Consider the following 17982-nt stretch of genomic DNA (forward strand, 5'->3'; position numbering starts at 1 on the left):
GTAACTGGATCCTCTGTGGAGAATAAGCCCTAGGAGAGCCCAAGTGGCTAAAGGGGCCGTGGAAGAGATGGAGCCGCCATGCAGACAGGAGCTGAGAGTGGCTTGGACCTGGGTGGAAGTAGGGCTGGAGAAAAAGAACAAATCCAATTTACTGGACTCAGAGATGCTGAGTCACGCTAACCCTGGTGGGGGAGCTTGATGTATAAACCAGTCAATTCACTTTTAATGTGGGGGTACAACTGCAGGCCAAGTGGGCATTGCCTCTTCCGAGCAGAGACACCCTCTCCCTCTAGGCAGCCCAGATGGAAAGCCACAGTGTCTGAAGCCTGCTTAGTGCCGCCAGAAAGCGAGCCCGGGGAGCCAGCCTGTGGTTGCAGTGTTGAAGAGTGTCAGAGGCTGACAGGCTGCTGAGCTGGCCCCAGAGGGGGCCAGGCGAGCATGCTGGGCCTTACTGGGCCCCTCACCTCCAGACAGGGCTGGCGCAGGCACCGTCAGCATTTCCTTCTCTGGCTGACCTTTCCCTTTTCTAATCCTGTGCATTCGGGTTTTCATATGTTAGTGTCATCAGTCAGGCTTTGCTGGCCTCTGTCTCTCTCTCCATCTGTTCTGGGTAGGCACTTCTTTTTTTGTTTTTGTTTTTTTAGTTGTTGTTGGGTTTGTGTGTGTGTGTGTGTGTTTTGGCCTCCTCATGTAGCACGTGGAATCTTAGTTCCCCCACCATGGCCCAAGAATTGAACCTGTGTCTGCTGCAGTGGAAACGCCAAGTCTTAACCACTGGACCACCAGGGACGTCTCAGGGTGGGCACTTCTAAACCTCAGCTTCGCAGACCACTTCCCACTCTGGCTTCCCATTACTGCTTGTCATTCTGGATCTTCTCAGGATTGTTTTATTGGGTACCCTCTTTATGCTATTTTCCTGAATTTCCATCACCCCCCTGAGAAGGAGGGAGGAATATCTCTGTGTTAGGGTTGAGATGACCTAAGCTCAGAGGAGTGAAGTCACTTGCCCAGTGTCCCAGAGGGAGCTAGTAGGGGAGGGTTCCGGGTCTAGGTCTCACTGACCTGGGTCTGCCTCTGGCCCTGCTGCCCTGCATGGAGGGATCCAAGAGATGACTCTGCATATGGTCTTTGACGCTAGGCCTGGCCTGCAATGGCTCGGTGACAGGAGTCTTACCCTTTGCAGCAGAGTAACATTTCTGAGTCTTGCAAAGCTGCTGCCCTCCACACCGCCCCCCGACCCCATCCATCTCCAGCTTCTTCATTTCTCTGACTCAAACCTGTTCCTCCTGCCAGCCTGTGTGGAGCTCACATTTATAGGCTTCTTGTTCCAAGAAGTCAAGTTGTCAACGCCGGGACTTCACTGGTGGTCCAGTGGCTAAGACTCCACGCTGCCAACACAGGGGCCAGAGTTTGATTCCTGGTCAGTGAACTAGATCCCACATATGCAACTAAGAGTCTGCATGCCACAACTAAGACTCAGTGCAGCCAAATAACTAAATATGAAAAAAAAACAAGAGGTCAAGACTCCCTGTCCTCTACACATTCCTGCTTGTTCCCACATCTGAGCATTTGCCCACATGGTGACCTAGTCCAAATGTCCTCCCTGCCATCACCTGTCTAGAGTCTCTCTTTTTCAAAACCTAACTCCAGCTCACACTGCACTTCCTACCCTATAAGTCTTCCTTGGAAACCCCAGGCCATACTCCCAATCACCAGGTCCCAGAATCTTCTAGAGGCTGAAATGTACATGGGCAAATCTAAGTCACATCCTGGGTTGAGTATCATCCTCCCATGTGGCCGGGAGCTCCATGGGAACCAGCACACGGTCCTCTGGGTCCGCTACAGTGCCCGGCCAGCTTGGCCGCCCAGCAGGTTCCATCAGTCTGTGCTGACCTGGTCCTGGGCAGAACTGTGCCCATGTGACTGGCTGGGGCAGAAGCCAAGGTCGGGTTCTTGGCTCACTTTCTGGGCCCCAGTGAGAGAACCATGCCATTATCCCCAGACTTGTGAGATGAAGAAGGTTCTCCTCATCACAGATTTTAAAAATAATAATGTGATTTTTCTTTTTAATTCACAAATTTTCTTTTAGGTTTAAACAGATTTTATTTATCTCTGTCTCATCCTGTCATACCAGACCATGTGCATTGGAAACATTTATTTTTTGACTTCTAGTTATTTTTTTTTTAAATCATTCAAGAAATCTCCAAGTGTAGTAGAGAAAAATGAGAACTACAGTTAAACAGAAGAAAAAAAAAATAATTTGTCTACCCGCCTTCTAGAAACAACCATAGTTAATACTTTGCTGAGTTTTCTTTTTTCTTAAAATATTTATTTCTTTCGCTGCACCTGGTCTTATTTATAGCACTCGGGATCTCTAGTTACAGCGTGAGAGCTCTTAGCTGTGGTATGGGGAAAGCTAGTTTTCCCTAACCAGTGATTGAACCTGGTCCCCCTGGATTGGGAGTGCAGAGTCTTAGTCACTGGACCACCAGGGAGGTCCTCTTTGCTGAATTTTCTGTATCTGTATGTGTACATTAGTTAAGATAGGGTCGATCTGTACAAACTGTTGTGTGTCATGCTTTTTCACTCAGGTGTCCTCCATAATTTTGTACATCACCTCTTTTCACTCTCTAGAGCAGACACACCATCTTTTATCTCACCAGCCCCTGGCCACAGGATTTGTCTGTGGCTCCTGCCGCTGCCTTGGCTCCCAGCCCGGGCCTGAGTGCTTTTTCCTCCTCTGAGATTCTGTTGAGGTTTGCCTGAGGCAGCAGAGTGCAGCAGGAAGAATAATGGACCTGGAGCTGGGATCTGGGGAGTCAGGAGGCTGGGTGAGGAGGAGAGTGGGCGGGGGTGACCAGGGAAAACCTGTCTGAGGAAATGACTGTTGCTCAAGCCCCTTTTGCTCTCTGGGTCTCACCTGTAAAAGAAGAGGAGGAGACTGAATTATCTCAGAAGCTTCCAGTTCCTCTCATCTGTGGTTCTGCCAGCACCAAGCAGTTATGCCAGCAGCCTCTGCTGGAGACCTGGGTGGTGAAAGCCTGGGATATTTATTTAAGATTACTTGGCTGGCTATTTCCAAGACGATGCAGGCCCTGGTGAAGGTTCAGGGAGTCCAGGCTGAAATCAGACTGAAGCAGAGGCAGGAGGAGATGTCCTGGAGCCTCTGGGCTGCCTGAATCCATGAGGGGTGTGTGGATTCTGCTTCTCCCAGCACAAAATATACAGATTAGTCTGTGGATTTTTTTTTTTTTTTTTGAAGCAAAATTAAGCAGGCATTTATTTGAAGAGTTCTTCCCTGTAGGCCTTATCTAGCATAATGCCTGATATCTCCAGTGCAGGCTTAGAAGAAATCCAGATCATCTCAGTTTGACCTCATGAGGCTGTGCGCCACCCCCCCGCCCCCCCGCCCCCCTCCCCCCCACACCCCCACCCCTCAACACCCCCGGAGCAGCTCTGTGGCTTTGTGTTCTGGCACTGAGTCAGCACTTAGCGTCATGTAAGCAACAGAGCTTTTATTTAACGATGGCTTTAAGTTATAACCATAAAGCCCAGGGTAATGATGTGAGTGGAAAGCATTTCTGGGTGGGGATGAGGCCATGTGGACCAAGGCCTTCCCTTCCTCTTCATCTTCTTAACAACAGCATCCATAACACCAGACCCTCTCATTTGTGCTACAAGCTCCAGCTTACAAAGCGCTCCGCTCATTATCCATAAGGTGGGGATTGAGGATGCTCATGACCTATCTTGGGCCCTGGAGACGTTGGGTGGCTGAGTGGGGTTGCTCAGGGCCCTTGACTTCTGTTCAGTGCCCTTTGCTTTGGGCAAGGCTGGTAGCAGTGGGGGAAATAAGATTGGGGCTTGGAGCATGTGCACAGCCCAGGGTGGATCAGTAGCTGTCTGCACCTGCCCGTCAAAGGCCCCCAGGGTGGGTGGGGTGGGGGAGGGACCTGCCAAATCTCATCTGGATCTTTCTCTTTTAAAGTGATGGATTCAGAGGAAGGCTCTAGACTCAACAGGTGAGGGTTCCTGCTCATTTCTGTTTCCAGGTTTTAGCTCTAAACTTTTTTTTTTTTTTTGAGAGGTGTGTTTTCACTGAAGGGGGTCAGAAATGGATTCTTTTGCTTTCCTAAAAACAAACAACTTGTGGGTTAAATATATGTATGTGTGTGTGTGTGTGTGTGTGTGTGTGTGTGTATTTTAAAAATTATGCAAGTAATTCCAAAGTGTATGAAGTTAAAAATGAAGTTCCCTCTCTTATCATGCCCTGTGGAACTCTCTTTTTCTCCTCTACCTACTTCCGAATTATTGACCTCTCTTAACAGTTTAGTGAGTATCCTTGCAGATCTTTTACTACATGTGTACAAGCACTAAGATGTTGAGATTGTTGGGGTTTATAAGGACCTACTGCCCAGCTGCTCTTTGGAATAAGCAAATTGCAAAGAGAGAAAAGGAGAGAGAGAGAGAATGACATGGTCCCATTTATATTTATATATATAAAATTTATAATATAATTATATATATTACAAAATATAATATAAATTTTAAATATAATTTAACTATAGTATAAAATTATATTATATATATATACATTTTATACATATAAATGGGACCATGCCATTCTCTCTCTCTCTCCTTTTCTCTCTTGGCAATTTGCTTATTCCAAAGAGCAGCTGGGCAGTAGGTCCTTGATTCTCTGAAATCTCATTTCCTGCTTCAAGGGGGAAATGATAAGAATAGTCTGTCGCAGAGATAATTTCTGAGTCCTTCGCTTTTGGGATGAATCCTAGTGAGACGAACTGACTGCCCGTTTGTAGCAGACGTGGGGCCTGAGCCCAGATCTCCGTCTTTGACATCATCAGGGCTATGCGTTTGTTAAGAGGACCTGTCTTACCCCTTTAGATCCATCCTGACCGCATCCCCGTGGAGTCAGAAGGCAGGAGTTATTGAGGCTTGGGTCATGAGGAGCCTTGCCTAATGTTGGGGCTGGAAGGATTGGGAGCCCAGGGCTCTTTGGGTCGAGTTCAGTTTATCCAGCATTGGCTGAGGGGCTGCCATGTGCCAGGTGCTGTGGTGGGAGAGACAGCCGGGCCCAGGGCCTGCCTGGAGGTAGTCCCTGACTGTCCCTGGGGCTCTTGGCAGAGTGGGGCCCCCTGGAGAGACTCTGCTTGTCTCCAGGAAGGGCCCTGATTCCAGACCTGGGCCAATAGACTGGAGTCCCTGAGGAGCTATATGGGCAAAGGGTAGTGGGTGGGGATCTGTGACCTCAGCTGCTGCCGCTGACCCCTCACTTCTCCGGACTCTCTCCCCATCCTCCCTTTCTGTCTCTCCCTCCTCCCCCTTCTCTCTGTGGCTCTTTGTCCATTTGTCTCCATCTGTCTCTCTCGGCGTGTGGTTCCTGTCCCCCTCGCTCTGTTCTGTCATGCCCTCGCTGCCCCTCTCCCTCATCACATTCTCTTTCCTTCATGCCAATGCAGGCGTGCTGGTCACCATGACAACAGAGACAGGCCCTGATTCTGAGGTGAAGAAGGCTCAGGAGGAGGCCCCGCAGCAGCCTGAAGCAGCCGCCGCAGCGACCACCCCTGTGACCCCCGCGGGCCACGGCCATCTCGAGGCCAACTCCAATGAGAAGCAGCCGCCCCAGCAGGACGCTCGGCCTGCAGAACAGGTGTGTGCCTGGGAGCGGGGAAAGAAGGGAACTGAGGTGTACTGTTGACCCACGACATGCCGAGCACTGTGCAGGGACCATCATGTTCATTTTCACATTTTATTTTCCAGGACCTCAGGAGATAACTATTCATTTGCTCATGTTACAGTGCGGGAAATAGAGCCTCAGCAGGATGGACTCACATTGCTATAAAGTGCTGTGTGCTTAGTCGCTCAGTCATGTCCAGCTCTTTGTGGCCCCATGGACTGTAGTCTGCCAGGCTTCTCTGTCCATGGGGATTCTCCAGGCAAGAATACGGGAGTGGGTTGCCATGCCCTCCTCTAGGGGATCTTCCCAACCCAGGGATCGAACCCAGGTCTCCCACATGGCAGGTGGATTCTTTGCCATCTGAGCCACCAGGGAAGCATAAAGTGACAGAAGTGCAAGTCAAATCTGCATCTGTGTCTATATATATATTGACCGCACTGCATGGCATGCAGAATCTTAGCTCCCTGACCAGGAATTGAACCCATGCCTTCTGCAGTTGAAACGTGGAGTCTTAACCACTGGACTGCCAGAGAAGTTCCAAGTCAAATCTAGATCTGGTGTTGAAAAATCTATGTTCCTTCAACCTTATTTTCCTCTTCCCTCAAGCTGTCCATTTTAGCTGGGCAGGCCTGGTGTGACTCCAGAGCAAAATTCATCATCTAAAGAGACAAGAAGGGGCTTCCCTGGTGGTCCAGTGGTTAAGAATATGCTTTCCAATGCAAGGGACGCAGGTTTGATCCCTGGTAAAGAAACTAAAATCCCACGTGCACAGAGCAGCTAAGCTCACACTACAGTTAAAGAGCCTGCTCACTGCAACCAAGACCTAGCACTGTCAAAAAAGAAAAATAAAAGAATAAAGAGACAAAGGACTTGAGGCGGGGAGTGGGTCATCTAGCCATTGAATTCACACCTCCCTTAGTTCACAACAAGACTAGAGAGGGAAGGGGCCCAGCCAAGATCATTGAGGTTATCTGCTGCAGAGTTAGGACTGATATGCAGGGCTCTGACCTCCCTTCCTTCCATTAGATCAGTCCTAGCCACAGGTGGCTCAGTGGTAAAGAACCCACCTGCCAATGCATGAGACTTGGATTCGATCCCTGGGTCGGGAAGAGCCCCTGGAGAAGGAAGTGGCAACGCATTCCAGTATTCTTGCCTGGGACATCCCATTGACAGAGGACCCCGGCAGGGGCTATAATCCATGGGGTTGCAAACAAGTTGGACACAACTTAGTGACTAAACCACAACAACAAAACCTCATGCTTGACCCAATGACAGACTGGGAAGGAGGAGGCCAAGCCCTGATAACTCGGGCAGTGTTAGTTCTAAGGAGAAAGGATAGCGCCGGCCTCTGGGTTTGGTTCTGTGGGATGCTTCTGCCTGCAGGGGAGCAGTGGCCCCCTCCTATGAACCCACCCATTGTACACAGTGCTGACTCTCCTCCTGCACCTTAGACAGGGGTGTCACCTGGGGGTGTTCTTAGAGGGCCATGGCTCTCATTTTGGAGTCTGTCTTAGCTCCAGCTGCTTCCTCATTGCATCTCATTTGGATGAAAGGCTATGGTTTCAAGCTCATTGAGCAAATCCTTCCCTTGGTTGGACCTGCAGAGCCTAGACATGGAGGAGAAGGACTACGGGGAGGCTGACGGCCTGTCAGAGAGGACCACACCCAGCAAGGCCCAGAAGTCACCCCAGAAGATTCCCAAGAAGTACAAGAGCGCCGTCTGCCGAGTCACTCTGCTCGATGCTTCTGAGTATGAGTGCGAGGTGGAGGTAGGGAGCCACAGCCCAGCCCCAGTCCACTGGCCTCGGAGCCAGGACAGGCCTCTGGGCACTCAGCCTGGGCCAAGCCAGAGGGCATCCATTCTTAATGGAGGCCTGGACCGACTGCCGTGAGATGACAGGCCAGCTCTCCTTTGCCTAGACCTTGTCACCAAGGCCCAGAGAGGGCTCTTATGATTGCACATAGAATTAGATGAGGCCCAGGCCTGGCACAGGGAAAAGCCTTCTTAGGGTGGCTGTACCTTGGGTAGGATTCACTGTCTAGGGGCTGATCTGTAGCCTGGTAGGACCTGGCCTCTTCTATCTCACCGTGTAGATACCGAGGTTTCGACTAGAATCATTTTCATGTATTTATTGGATGGGGAGAGGGGTTCTCCCTGTGAACCACCCTGTCCAGGGCTCCAGGACAAACTGGTCACTCGAGGGTTCCATGGTAAAGTGTCCCCCAGGCATAGGGAGGCGGCGCATGGGAAGAACTGCTCCCCACAGGCTTTGTAGAAACCCCGTGGCATGGTTCTGTCCCCCAGTGGGTGGCAGGGAGGACACCTCTTCTCTGGGGTCAGCCCTCCTGGCCCCGCATTTAGCGTCTCCCTTTCCTATATTGGCTGGAACTCCCACTCGAATTCTGTACTCTGACTGCCCCCTTAGAGGTTCTGCCCCCGTCCACGTGCCATTCCTGGCTTGTCCACATGTATGGAAAAGTCCAGAGGGTGGCCTTACTGCTGATAGTTACAAGAGCCACCAGTTCCCCCCTACCCCACCCCAACCTCTGACTGGTCTTAAGGGACTGACTTACTTCTAAGCCCTGGGAGGCTGGTTCTGTCTTCTTTTCAGGGTTGGGGTTTCTGTCTTTTTTTTTTTTTTTTTTGATGTTTATTTCTTCCATAGAAGGGTTGCAGGGTGGACACCCAGGGCCAAAGAGAGGGATATCCTCTCCCTCTTCTCTTCTGCCCATGCCGGCTCCAGGGTGCTGTTTCAGCTGCCCTAGGAGAGTATGAGGGTTTGACCGAGGCCGCTTTCTCTGAAGGCCTCCTTCAAGAGAGGAGGCCAAAACCCCAAAATTCCCCTTGATTTTTCAGCCGATCCCACAGTCAGGCCTGATCCCAGTTCCCAGTGACTCTGCCAGACCTTGCAGGGACCTCACCACCTCCCTGGAGTCCCCTGCCTCTTTGGGTGGTGACTGCTTCACGTGCCTCTGTTGGTGCTCGTCTTCACACCTGTGGGTTGGGTACCCACAAGTTCTGGGCTTTGTCCTTCCTAATCCTCAGGCCTGGATGGTGTCCAGAGAGGTGCCACGTGTGGATGGTGGGAGCTAGGGGAGAAGGTGACTCCCACAGTGCTGCTTCCATCTGAAGCTGATTTAAGCACTATGAACAACTGAAGAAACTCTTGCTGCTTGGATAGGGGGTGCCCCCTTAGTGTAAGGGGAGGGACCGGGGAGGAGAGTTACTCTGTGACACTGAGTCCCAGGCCCTCCCCTCCTCCCCTGCCCACATCCGTGACTCATTAGGCAGCTCGTCTCTTCCTCTCACATCCAAAGTTCAGATTTTTGGTTTTCTCCTCCTTGGGTCCAACTTAGACTGTTTCTCTTACTCACTGTACAGGAAGGAGAAGTCAGTCACACCCTGACCCCACTCCAGCTTCCCCCCAAGCAGATTAAGTGCTAGGAGGACCCCAGGAGGGCTTGGACGAAGGCAGTGGATGGGCTTGGATTAGTGTCCCCCCAGGGTCCCTTTGGACTTGGCGAGCAGAGCCCGGTGGGAGACAGGAGCTCTGAGATCCTCCCCAGACGCTGGAAGCCTCTTGGGGGTTTTTGTGTTGTCCTGGTGAAGCCTGGGGCACCTTCCCACCCCACCCTGACGTGTATTCCAGCCTCATGGGATCTCTGCATCTCTCTCTAGAAACACGGCCGGGGCCAGGTGCTGTTTGACCTGGTCTGTGAGCACCTCAACCTCTTGGAGAAGGACTACTTTGGCCTGACCTTCTGTGATGCCGACAGTCAGAAGGTACCTGGGCTGGGGAGCGGAGTTGGCTGGAGGGTCTGCTGCGGGGAGACGTCTTCTCTTAAGCCCCCATTGGCCTGGCCGCATGCTATGGCTTCCATCAATCCTCAGACCTTCATTAGGCACCTTGTCTTTTTTGGGGGGAGGCAGACACGACCGAACGACTGAACTGAACTGAGACCATTTTTAAAGTCTTTATTGAATTTGTTTCAATACTGCTTCTGTTTTATGTTTTAAAGGTTTTTTGGCTGCGGGGCATGTGGGATTTTAAAGCCCTGATCAGGGATCTAACCTGCAACCCTGCATTGGAAGGTGACCTCTTAACCACTGGACTGCCAAGGAAGTCCCCACTAGGCACCTTCTGTTTGCGCAACCCCAGGGTTCATCCATCCCTGTCTGTCCTCAGTTCTCTGTCTCCTCTGTGTGCCGGTCCTTTCTTGGGACCTGCAAGTCAGCCCCAGATGCTGTGACATAGCTTCCTGGGGAAATAACCCCAGTGACTCCTCCTCACCCTTGGGACACTCCTGTCTGCATTTCCTCCTTCTCACCCATGCCAGCTACATTACCTGTTCACCGTGCTGCCTCAGGGCAATGCGAGGCCCAGGGCCCCAGGTCTCCAGTCCTGTGTGAAGCCAGGCCTCATTCCCTCACCTCCCAGTCCCAAGGGAAATGACCCAGACTGCTCAGCCAGGGAAGGATGTTCCCTGCTGGGGTGCTGTCTGCAGGGCCTTTTAGGATATTTCTGTCTCCTCGCCCTACCCAAGTCCCCTCTCCCAGCTCCCTCTAAGGACCTCTTGTCTTCTCCTGCAGAACTGGCTGGACCCCTCCAAGGAAATCAAGAAGCAGATCCGGAGTGAGTGACTTGCCTTAGTGGGAACATGGTGGGGCCTGCATCCTCCTTGGGATAATGCATTCAGACCCATGAGTTCATTGCTCTGCGTGGCAGATCTTAGGGAAGGCAGGGTATTGTTGTAGAGATGAGGAGCCTGAAGCCTGGACAAGAGGAATCACTGTCTGGAGTCAGTTAGCATGTTAGCAAAGGAGTATTCAGGATGTCAGCCCTAGGCAGCCCAGGTCTGCAAGCCCAGAAGGGACTTACAGAGTCATCTAAGACAAGGGGGCAAACTGATGGCCCTCAAAACAGCCACCCTCCTGTGCCGGGCCAGCGTTGTCTTGGGTGATCAGTGACTTTTGACTCAGAATCCTTGTCCGCACTGCACTCTAGGCTGCTGCCAACTGATCGGTAGTGAATATGTCCTTTATTTAATACTGGGTAACTGAGGCCCTGAAAAAGGCAGTTATTTACCCAAGATCACAGAGTGAGGTGTTGGCCACGCCAGGTCTCCAGCCCTGGCCTCCCAATACCATCCTGCACTCTTTTCAAGGTCTGGAGCCAAGACAGATGAATAGGCCAACAACCTGTCTTTTCTGGCCCAGAGGGGAAAGCAAGGCATATTGGGAGGGACAGGGCAGCCTTCAAATGGCAGAAGGGAGAGGTAGGTGGACTTGGAGCCTGGAGGCAGAGATGCCTCCACCAGGGGCTCCGCCCCCTTGGCTGTGCTTCGGTTCCCTGGTCCCCTGGCTGGAAGGCTATAGCCGAGCCTGTTGCCATGACAGCAGGCAGCTGGGTCTAGGGATCCCAGCTGACTATGCAGGAGGGGGCTTGAGGATTCTTCCTGTAGCCTCCTGTCAGTTGGAGACAAAGAGGCAGGCTCACAGATAGTGCCCTCTCCTCTGGGGCCAGCAGGGTCCCAGGCCTGGCCTTCAGGCTCCCCCCCAGGAATGTCAGCCCCGCCGGGAAGCCTGCCCCTCATGCCTGAGAGGGTCAGAGCACATGCCGGTGGCTGAGAGTGTTTGAGATGGACCAGAACTTTGGAAGAGCGAAGCTGCTGATAGAATCTTTGGGTCTCAGCTCCCTCCCAGGGCAGGGAGTCAGGTCTCCTCAAGTTATTGCAAAGCAGAGCTGCCTCCTTCAATCCCTGTTCCTTTCCCCAGTTTCTACTCATTCATCTCAGTTCTGTCTTCCGGGGCTCCATGGAACAATTTGTTTATCCCCTACTCTACCCTCCCCATCATGTGGCTTGTAGAATCTTCCCCAACCAGGAATTGAGCCCAGGCCTTCAGCAGTAGGGTGCAGAATCTTAACCGCTGGACCACCTGGGAATTCCCTGTCCCCTTTCTTGATTTGTGACAGCCCCAGCCTTCTGAAGCTGGCACCTGAGTTCTGATGTCCTGGCCTTCAGAGTTTGGTATATTTCCTCCTGAATCTCAGTGCCCATCACTCAGGGTACTGGGGGTGATTCCTCTACTTCTCCAGATTCCTGCATCTCCCTAGCAAGTGGGTTAATGATTCCTGCCTCGCTAGGTGGGGATGAAGTTTCTATGATGTGGTGTGGACAACAGCCAGCACAGAATAGGTTCTTCACAAAATAGGAGGCAATCTGGTGTGATGGTTAAAAGGGCAGATACGAGTCAGACTGCCTGGATTTGAATCCTGACTCCATCACTACTTCTTGTGTTAGTTAATTGTTCTGTACTCATCATTTATAAAGTGCAGGTCACCCTTATAACTAGGGTTCTTGTGAGGATTAAATGAGTTATTAGGTGTTTAATACCTAGAATGTGCCTGCACATAGTAGCACCCACTTGTTTTAGCCATTGTTATTATTATTGTTAATTATGCCATTATTTTTCCTCTTTCTCTCCTTTTTTTTTTGGCTGCACTGCATTGCTTGCAGGAGCTTAGCTTCCTGGGCAGGAATTGAACCCAGTGAAAGCCCGGAATCCTAACCATAGGCCACCAGGGAACTCCTCCATTATTATTCTTGAGACAGGAATTGTTTCCCCTTGAGGAGTCAGCTGTGGTCAGGAACCTAAGCTGTGGGGTCTTGGGATCAGAGGCTAGACCTGCTTTCTACCACTGGCTGGCTGGGTGATCCTGGGAGGATGACTTAACCTCTCAAAATCTTCATCTATTCAAAGTGTACCTCGGCATCATTATAAAGATTAAATTTCACAAACACATAGAGAGTTCTTAGCAAGCCAAGCAACCAGCACTTAGTACGTTTGGGAGAAGTGAGAGCTATGAAGATAGTAATGGCCAGAGGGACAGGATGGTAGTGGCGGTGTGGTCACCAGCCCTTCCTGACCACGGCTATGCCCTGGATGGACCTTGCTTTCTCAGTTTGTCAGGGGTCCTTTTTTAAAAAATTGAATTATTTAATTTAAAAATATATTTATTTCTTTTGCCACGCCAGGTATTAATTGTGGCATACAGAATCTTTGATTTTCATTGCGGCACGAGAACTCTTGGTTGCAGCATGTGGGATCTAGTTCCCTAACCAGGGATTGAACCTGGGCCCCCTGCACTGGGAGCATGAAGTCTTAGCCAATGGACCACTGAGGAAGTCCCTGTTGGGGGTTCTTTTAGAACTTGGAGCCCAAAATATCCCAGGGGCCATCTGACCATTGTTCTGGACTATGGCCTTTCATCAAGGCCTCCTCCCTTCCCACACCCCGCTTCTTAAGTGGTCATCCCTTTTCTTGGCTCACAGAGCTTTTCTCCAGCTAAAACCTCGGCCTTTATTTTTCTTTACTTTTTAAATGTGTACCATTGATTTTTCGTAGCTAAATGTGGAGGTTAACATTTATCCCAGTGAAATGTGTTTTGTTACTTTTAGCCCATTATATTTGCCTTTCAGTCTCGTTTATAATCCATTTGAGATGGAGTCAACATCAGATAGGACAGAGTTTTGCAAAGTCTGTTCTGAGAAACATTAATATGGAAGGAGGCCCTGGGACAAATGAATGCTGCAGGTCAAATGGGCTTTGGAAACTCTTGAATACATGCCCCCCCTTTAAGAGGTGCAAGGCACAGCAGCAGAGTGAGAGCTCTGAGAAACCCAAAGTCAGGAAACCTGTTTAATGTGGTACTTTCTAGATTAGCTATCTTCCCATTAATGTCCTGGGCACAGACTTTGGTATAGAGGAGAGTGGGCTCTGCAGCCAGGTGGCCAGGGTGGGTCTGAACCTTAGCATTGCCACTTCCTAGCTGGTGACCTTGGACTGGCCATTTTGCTACCTGGGCCTCACCATCCTCATTTACAAGATGGGGGTGATCGTAGGACTTGTTTACTGGGCTCTTGTGAGGTTTAATGATGTGATGTTTGTAAAGTATTTAACAGCATGTCTAGCGTGTACCGCTGGTTTTCTTTCTTTCTACCTTCCTTCCCACTGCTAGTTCACAAGTCTTTTAATCTGGGCCTCAGTCTCCTTGTCTGTCAAGTGGGAGTAATGTTCCAGGCTTTCTTATGGGTTTGTCCTAAGATTACAGTCATGGGAAAACTTTGAAAAATTGCCCGTGAGATGGTACATCCGGGCCACCCACTGGGAAGATGGGGCCCCTCTGATCTCTTCTCCCACCTGCTCCTCTCAGGCAGCCCCTGGAATTTCGCCTTCACAGTCAAGTTCTACCCTCCTGACCCTGCCCAGCTGACAGAAGACATCACAAGGTGAGGGCTGGGGAGGGGTGGTGTTGGAGGGGGATGGACACGGGCCCCTGGGAGACACAAGATGGAATATGGGTACACAGTGCGGAGGGCAAACCCAGATGCCCGCTGAGGCCATTCAGACAGCATCCCCAAGGGAATCCGACTCAGTGCAAGAGAGCGTGATGCAAGCATAGTGGTCTATGCAGTGAGTCCTTGACTTCGGAGGGGGAGGAGTCACAGGGTGCGGAGGGTCTCAGTGGGAATTCAAGAGGACAGAGCCCACCTAAAACGGTCCCTGTTCCCCTCGGCAATCACATGGGCATCGGACCCTATTGTCGGAGGAAGGCTAGATTTGAGAGTAACAGACACAACTGAGCGACTTCACTTTCACTTTTCACTTTCATGCATTGGAGGAGGAAATGGCAACCCACTCCAGTGTTCTTGCCTGGAGAATCCCAGGGACGGTGGAGCCTGGTGGGCTGCCGTCTATGGGGTTGCACAGAGTCGGGCACGACTGAAGCGCCTTAGCAGCAGCAGCAGCAGCAGCCACAATTTTAAAATGCTGGCAGCTCATTTAAACTTTCAAAGCATATGATGTGGGCCATCTCTGGGTAGGATAAGCCAGACACATCTGAAGGCTGATGGGCTGGGTGGACCGCCCGGTTTTGACTATGGGGATAAGGAGGGATTAGAACACAGATGCCTTTGAAAGTGGGAGTTTGGTCCTGTGTGTTGAAGTGTGGTAGTCAAATGGGGCATGTGACATCCCCAGGGAGGCAAGCCCAGGCTGCTGGAGTGAATCTGGATTGTGGATGTAGGCCTTGTGCCCCAGGGCCAGTAGATAAGAAGGCTTGGTGATTAGAAGAGGGTGTGAAGCATCACTCACCGGGCTCAGCCTGCCTCTGGAACCCAAAACAAGGAGAGGACTTTCTCTTTATCTCAGTGTGTTAGTTGCTCAGTCATGTCCGACTCTTTGCGACCCCATGGACTATAGCCTGCCAAGCTCCTCTGTCCATGGAATTCTCCAGGCAAGAATACTGGAGTGAGTTGCCATTTCCTCCTCCATCTCTTTATCTAAGCCCCTTCCAAAGAGATAGTCTTACTTCTTGATATCCTGGGGCTGTGTCAAGCCTACCACAAATAGGATGTGCTTTGGAGCTACTAAGCCAGTCCCTGTCTCCCACTGGGTCCCTCTCTAATCTCTGCCACTTGCCAAGCAATCAGCCAAGGTCAAGATACTGACTCTGGTCTTGAAAGATAAAACAGATGTTCCTGGAATAGATCAAATCTGAGGCCTTGGCCTCATTAGCCCTGCTCTGATTCCTGAGGTCAGCTTGGGGCTAGGGTGGCAGCAGCAGGGTCTAAACTTCATTCCTGACAGGGCTGAGAGCTTTAGACCAAGACAACCCCCACCCTTCCTTGTCTTGCCCACTGTGCCTCCCCTCTTTGTTCCTGGACATTGGGACACCAGGAAAGAAGTTAGCCCTGCCCAGTATGGATGGCCTCAGGTAGTAGCAACTATTTAGGTGTTTATTTTTGGGGGAGGGTGCACTGCGTGGCATGCAGGATCTTAGTTCCCCAACCAGGGATCAAACCTGTACCCCCTGCAGTGGAAACCAGTGGACCACCGAGGAAGTCCCTGTGGCAGCTGTTTAGCAAAAAATATTTAAACCCCAAATAAACTGGTTAAAATGACAAAGTGACTGGAATGAAAGACAAGTCTGTGTACTTGGCAATGATTTCTGAATTTGGAGACTTTTGAATGAAATGCCCATAAGCCCACCCTTGGTGCCTGTGATGTTTGAGCTGCTGTTGATTCTGAACCGCAGCCTTGCCTCTGAACATACACTGAGGCTCCATGTACTTTTTGCCAGAGCTTCAGTTCTGACTGCAAGATCATGTCATGGAGCAATGCAAACTACTTAAAAATAAAAGCCACGTAAAAGATACAAGTAATTGGAAAAAAAAATGGTGAGACATGGCAAAGCGGTCAGGGAGGTACTGCAGGCTGAGAATGAACTGGAACATTAAAAAAAATACACAGTAACTTAAAAAGCAATAAAAAAAAAATTTGTTTGAAATGGTTCTAAAAATGGTAAAATCATCCAAGTGTGCATGAAAGTTATAAAAAGTCATGAAAGTTATAAAAAGTGAAAGTTATAAAAGTGGTTGGAAATGTTTCTTCTGAGCCAATTTGGTTTTTGACAATTCATTTAGAGCTGTAGCCAAATTAAAAAGTTCTGAGAATACATCGGCAAATAGGTTTTTCCGGATTGTGGGTTATGGTACAGAAGTTAAAATGAATAAAATCAAGTCGCACGTGCTGATATGGGAAGGGCTCTAAGGCACCCAGCTGAGTGTGAGAAGGCAAGTGAGCTGCACAGTCAGGTGTTGCATTTGCTAGATTTAGCTGCTAAAAACTCCCCATTAATCAAAACCATGTGCATTTTAAAACTTTATTTTATTGAAGTATAGTTTCTTTATAATGTTGTATTACTTTTTGCTGTACAGCAAAGTAATTCAGTTATATGCACACACACACATGTATTTTCTTTTACATGTTCTTTTCCATTATGGCTTATTTCAGGTAATAGTTCCCCATGCTATCCAGTAGGACCTTGTTGTCTTTCTATTCTGTATCTATTGATAATAGTTTGTACCCGTGAATCTGCAGCTCCCATTCTGTTCCTCCTGTGCCACCCCTCCCCTTTGGCAACCAAGTCTGTTCTCTGTGTCTGTGAGTCTGTTTCTGTTTTATAGATAAGTTCGTTTGTGCCATATTTTAGATTCCACATATAAGTGTTATCATGTGGTATGTCTTTCTCTTTCTGACTTACTTTACTTAGTGTGATACTCTTTAGATCCATCCATGTTGCTGCAGATACCATTATTTCATTCTTTTTTATGGCTGAGTAGTAGTCCATTGTCGGAGAAGGCAATGGCACCCCACTCCAGTACTCTTGCCTGGAAAATCCCATGGACGGAGAAGCCTGGTAGGCTGCAGTCCATGGGGTCGCTAAGAGTCGGGCACGACTGAGCGACTTCACTTTCACTTTTCACTTTCATGCATTGGAGAAGGAAGTGGCAACCCACTCCAGTGTTCTTGCCTGGAGAATCCCAGGGATGGGGTAGCCTGCTGGGCTGCCGTCTATGAGGTCACACAGAGTCGGACACAACTGAAGTAACTTAGCAGCAGCAGTAGTCCATTGTATTTGGTTGGCCAAAAAGTTCATTTGGGTTTTTCTGTAATGTCCTGTGGAAAAACCCGAATGAACTTTTTGGCCAACCAAGTATACCACGTCTTCTTTATCCATTCATCTGTTGGCGGATATTTAGATTGTTTCCATGTCTGGCTACTGTGAGTAGTGCTGCTATGAACATAGGAGTGCATGTGTCTTTTTGAATTATATTTTTTCTGAATATATGCCCTGAAGTGGGATTGCTAGATCATATGGCAACTCTATTTTTAATTTTTAGAGGAAGCACCGTACTGTTTTCCTTAGTGGCTGCACCAATTTACATTCCCAACCACAGTCTAGGAGGGTTCCCTTTTCTTCCCACCCTCTCTAGTATTTGTTATTTGTAGACTTTTTAATGATGGTCATTCTGACTAGTGTGAGGTGGTACCTAATTGTAGTTTTTATTTGCATTTCCCTAATATTTAGTGATGATGAGCATCTTTTCGTGTGCCTATTGGCCATCTGTATGTCTTCTTTTCAGAAATGTTTATTTAGGTCTTCTGCCCATTTTTTGATTGTTTTTTTTTTTTTTTTTTAACTAGATTATATGAACTGTTTGTATGTTTTAGAGATTAAGCCCTTGTTGGTGGCATCATTTGCAAATATTTTCTCCCAGTCCATAGATTGTCTTTTTGTTTTGTTGATGGTTTCCTTTGCTGTGCAAAAGCTTATAAACTTGATTAGGTCCCATTTGTTTAGTTTTGTTTTTCTATTGCTATGGGAGATTGACCTAGGAAAACACTGGTATGATTTATGTCTGAGAATGTCTCACCTATG

The 17982-nt window shown here is 49.4% G+C and overlaps 1 protein-coding gene across 2 annotated transcripts in view; it reads left to right on the forward strand.

The window, feature by feature from the left end:
* EPB41L1 (erythrocyte membrane protein band 4.1 like 1) overlaps positions 1-17982 on the forward strand; it is a 120601-nt gene that overhangs the window by 60431 nt on the left and 42188 nt on the right. For both annotated transcript variants that reach the window (XM_052651135.1, XM_052651136.1), the window contains exons 2-6: positions 5478-5668; positions 7300-7464; positions 9375-9479; positions 10287-10329; positions 13912-13987. In XM_052651135.1, the coding sequence (XP_052507095.1) occupies positions 5492-5668; positions 7300-7464; positions 9375-9479; positions 10287-10329; positions 13912-13987 (566 nt within the window). In that variant the 5' untranslated portion in view covers positions 5478-5491. The remainder of the gene's footprint in view (positions 1-5477; positions 5669-7299; positions 7465-9374; positions 9480-10286; positions 10330-13911; positions 13988-17982) is intronic.

Source organism: Budorcas taxicolor, chromosome 13, assembly GCF_023091745.1.
Source record: "Budorcas taxicolor isolate Tak-1 chromosome 13, Takin1.1, whole genome shotgun sequence".
In the NCBI taxonomy this organism is placed as follows: Eukaryota; Metazoa; Chordata; class Mammalia; order Artiodactyla; family Bovidae; genus Budorcas; species Budorcas taxicolor.